The sequence below is a fragment of the Galeopterus variegatus genome, unplaced genomic scaffold (assembly GCF_000696425.1).
Source record: "Galeopterus variegatus unplaced genomic scaffold, G_variegatus-3.0.2 Scaffold695, whole genome shotgun sequence".
In the NCBI taxonomy this organism is placed as follows: Eukaryota; Metazoa; Chordata; class Mammalia; order Dermoptera; family Cynocephalidae; genus Galeopterus; species Galeopterus variegatus.
Genome location: NW_007726806.1, coordinates 225,705 through 229,768, shown reverse-complemented (window position 1 = coordinate 229,768; position 4,064 = coordinate 225,705). Strand labels below are relative to the sequence as shown.

The 4,064-nt window shown below is 57.1% G+C and overlaps 1 protein-coding gene across 1 annotated transcript in view; it reads left to right on the top strand.

The window, feature by feature from the left end:
- Positions 1-4,064, top strand: part of KDM4B (lysine (K)-specific demethylase 4B) — a 129,850-nt gene that overhangs the window by 57,185 nt on the left and 68,601 nt on the right. Inside the window, exon 7 of the mRNA XM_008571520.1 lies at positions 2,618-2,721. Coding sequence (XP_008569742.1) covers positions 2,618-2,721 — 104 coding nt within the window. The remainder of the gene's footprint in view (positions 1-2,617; positions 2,722-4,064) is intronic.

The window sequence follows — 4,064 nt, the reverse complement described above, 5'->3', positions numbered from 1 at the left end:
GTTGCGATCCGTTGCCGGACACGAAAAAAGACAAAAAGGGAAAAAAAAAAAAAAAAGAAAAGCATCACAGAGCAGTCAGCTCAGGTGTACTCTGGTGACCAGATCTTAAGTGTTGCCCGATGTGCATGCAGGAGGCTTGGGGACCCACAGGGCCAGCTTGCTGGTTTGGTGTGTGCAGGAGGCTCAGGGACTGGGGCTGACAGGAAAGGGCAGCGAGTGAGGAGCAAGTTCTGTGTGGGCTTCCCTGCTGTGGGTGCTTTCACATAGGTTCTTGGAAAACACGGGTTCATTAAGTCACTCCTGGGCGGCAGGGAGCAGCTACCCAGAACTTGGGGAAGTGGCTCTCTGTTAACCCGAGGATGCTCAGGAACTGAGGCAGGATGCGTGGGATGTAGCATTGGGGGCAGGCCGCCCGGCTCCTCTGCAGCCTCAGCTTGGGGCCCTGCCTCCCCTGTGGGCAATGAGCCTCGGAAGGACAGAAGGACGGGTGGTTCCAGGGAGAGCAAGTCACTTTCATCCCAGGTGTCCCTTACAAACTTTCTTCGGGGGAATGCATCATGGACCCCATCACTGAGATGGGTGGGATGGGTTTGTGATTAATATGGAAAATGAATAGTTGCACTTGAAACGGGCTCGCTGGGAGAGTTGTGGCACCCATGGAGAGCACATTAATATGTTGGCGCGTTATCGGTGCTAATCACTTAAAATGTGCGCCTTTATTAGAGCTTTAATGAGAGCCACTTAAACCGTGCATTAAAAAGAGGAACTGCAGAGAGGCTGGCGGGCTGGGTGGCAGGCAGTCATAATTCTAATTGAAATGCTTTTAGTGCAGGGAAAGTTGTGGATCCAGTCATACCTCGTACTTTCCAGAACATCGCCATCGTGTCTGTATGGTGTGCTGCCTCCTGCCAGCACCGAGCACGTGCAAACCTCTGCTCTCCTTCCCCGGCATGTGCGGTGTCCTAGGCCAAGGTTTAGGGAGGGCTTCCAGAAGGGTCCTCAGGCTGGTCGTGGCTGCGGGTCAGCTCTGGCAGGAAGCGGATGCTTGTGAGCGCTGCTATGCTGCAAATGTGACACATCTCACACCTCGCTTAGTGCACACAGCAGGCAGCCCTTCTCTTCTGCCCAGTGTGACAGGCGGTAGGGATGCAGGTGTGACCTGGGGATAGGTTGGCCAGTGCTGTGGTGAGCAGCCACTGCTCCCTGCAGTTAGCACGAGGGGAGCTGGGGTGAGCCCAAGTCTGTCCCTGCCTAGTGCATACCTGTCCCCCTGCCTTCCTGCCTCCTGGGGCTCTTCATCCTGCCTGGGTGCTGAGGCTGGCTTCCAGCTGGTTGTCATGGCACAGTAAGTGGAAGAGCAGGGAGTGCTAGTGACAGGTACCCCTGCACCACCCCTCCAGGCACTCTTCATCCTGCCTGGGTGCTGAGGCTGGCTTCCAGCTGGTTGTCATAGCACAGTAAGTGGAAGAGCAGGGAGTGCTAGTGACAGGTACCCCTGCACCACCCCTCCAGGCTCAGAGCCCCATCTGGCTCCTGCAGAGCTGGTTCCTGGGGGACATGGCTGAGCCATGAGAACACTCAGGGTGTCTACTCCAGAAAAGTACCATCAGCAGCAGGACCTTGTGCTCCCACCAGGGGTGTTGGTCTCCCTCGTGCCAGCCCTGGTGTCCCTGGTAGGGTAACTGGGACTTGGGTTTGCTTTGCTGTTACCATGAAATGCGTGTGTATTTGAGTTGAGTTTCGGCTAATGAGCGATTTGGAAGCACCCCTGAACTGTGCTGGTTAAAAGCAGCTTTGCAGCAAGGAGCACTGACGTTCTAATGCCTGACATTTCCACATGCGTTTTAAATCAGTTACGTAGTGTGCTCATAGGACAGAGCATCGGCAAAGTGAATCCGACTGCCTCGTGTCATGCACTGACAAGCATGACAGACAGTGAGTTCGTGGGCTCTGACAGCAGGCCGGGGCGGGCCTTGGTTTCCTCACTTGTCCAGGGACAGTGGGGACACTTGTGGTGTGCACGTGGGAAGTGCTTGCAGCAGGGGTGGGCGGAGTCCGTCTCTACTGGGGCTGCCTCACTTCCTTGTTGTTGTGGCTTTGAAGGAAGGTACCTGGGGTGGAGGCCCGGCTCACTTTCCACCATTCCTGGCCTGTCTGGCTTTAGCATATCAGCTTCTGGAGGAAAGCCGAGCGGTCACGTCAGGTCTTTTCTCCCAGGGCTGTGCTCTGTGTAGAGGGTGGGGATCTGAGCAGGGGGATGCCCTGTGCCCTGTGTGGGATCTGAGTGTGTGCTGTGGGCTGGCACCTAGTGGCACAAGAGACCCTGCTCCTTCCCATGGTGAGGAGGCTCTGGCTGCTCCTGGCTGCCCTCTCTGCTGGGCAGACATGTCAGGGCATTTGCTGACAGGTTCATTGAACAAAGGCTGGAAAATGTCCCCAGCAGGGCCCACAGTGCCTGGTGATGGGTCCCACGCATTTCTCTCCCTCAGACCCAACTGCGGGTCCAGCCAGGCCCTGCCGTGTTCCCAGCCTTGATGTACCCGCTCCCTGAGCAAGGAGCTGCTCTGGCCCTGGCCCAGCCTGGCTGTCAGACTGATGCTCATCTCTTCTGCTCTAGGCTTCTTCCCAGGGAGCTCGCAGGGCTGCGACGCCTTCCTGCGGCACAAGATGACCCTCATCTCACCCATCATCCTGAAGAAGTATGGGATCCCCTTCAGCCGGGTGCGTACAGGGCTTTGCATGGGGCTCCAGGGCCCAGGAGACAGGCTTCTTAACCCTGGAGAAGGTGCTAGAACAGTGGCAGACGAAGGGAGGATGCATGGGCTGGAGAGTTAGCCCCTGACTCTTGTGTGGTAGGAGCGGAAGTGACAGGGAAGAGCAGGAGCCTAGCGAGTCTCTGCTTTTCCTCCCCTGCTCTCCTGAACCAAACCAGAACCTCTGCTGCCATGGCCACCCCGGGCCCCTCTGCTGGGTCTGCGGTGGGGGCACAGGTGCAGCTCTTGCTGACTTACTGGGAAGCCACCAAACACCCAGAGGGTCAGGGCCCCCCACCTCCTCCCCAGTGGGAACCCTCCACCTCTGGGCGCAGGCAACTGGGCCGTGCCGTCATCCCGCAGCCCATGTCAGATGGCCTTTGAGAGAGCACATACCTGTTTAGAAGTGAATATGTGGCTCTCCCCCAGTGCACAGCCTGTGAACTCATTCGATTGACTGCTCCAGAGGCTGCTCTGCTCGTCCTCATGGAAGGCTGTGATGAGTGAGATCTGAGGACGGGGAAGCTGGTTTGCAGACAAGCCCACTGGCCCTGGGGCGCATGTTGGGGATCACCCCGTACCTAGATTGACAGATACCTCAGGTTTGCAAATATAGGCACTTGAGTGTCCCTTGGTGGGACTCATGGGTGCACCTGGCCCAGGGGCCGGCTCTGCGCTCAGGGTCCAGCTCAGTCAGGGGTCCACTCCAGGCATGTCCTTCCCTGGGGACAAGCCTCCATGGACAGGAAGGTCTAGGCCAGAGGCATGTGCCTGCAGCCTCCTAGGCAGGCCCTTGCAGACTCTGGGCCATAGTACTGAGGGCTGGGCGCGACAGGAGAACCCTCCTGGGATCTAGCATTTGAAGGTTCCCCATGAAGAACAGTTTGTCAGGCCCAGGAGCGAGTTCAGTGATGAGACCCTCGCTCCTCAGACTCAACGTCAGGTGTCAGCAAATTGGAAATTGCTTCTGACATTTCAATCAAACCGCCTGCAGCATTAGCTCGTGGATGGGGGCTCGTTCTTTCTGTTACCACAGCCAGGAGGCAATTCCCACCATCGCTGGCGTTCATCAGCTGGCAGAAGATTTTGCTCTGAGAAATGCAGGTTTCCATTTTCCCCTCTTCCCTGCTCTGTCTTCTGGTGCAAGTATCATTCATTACCAGGAAGATCGCAGACAGAGCACAGCGTCGATCGCAGAACTGAGAAGAACTGATTTTCCGGCCAGTTTGTTGAGAACATTCTCCAAAGTGAGATGCCCGTCGACGGAGTCCACTGGCGGGCATCCCCCCCCCCCCCCCCCCCCCCGCTTTT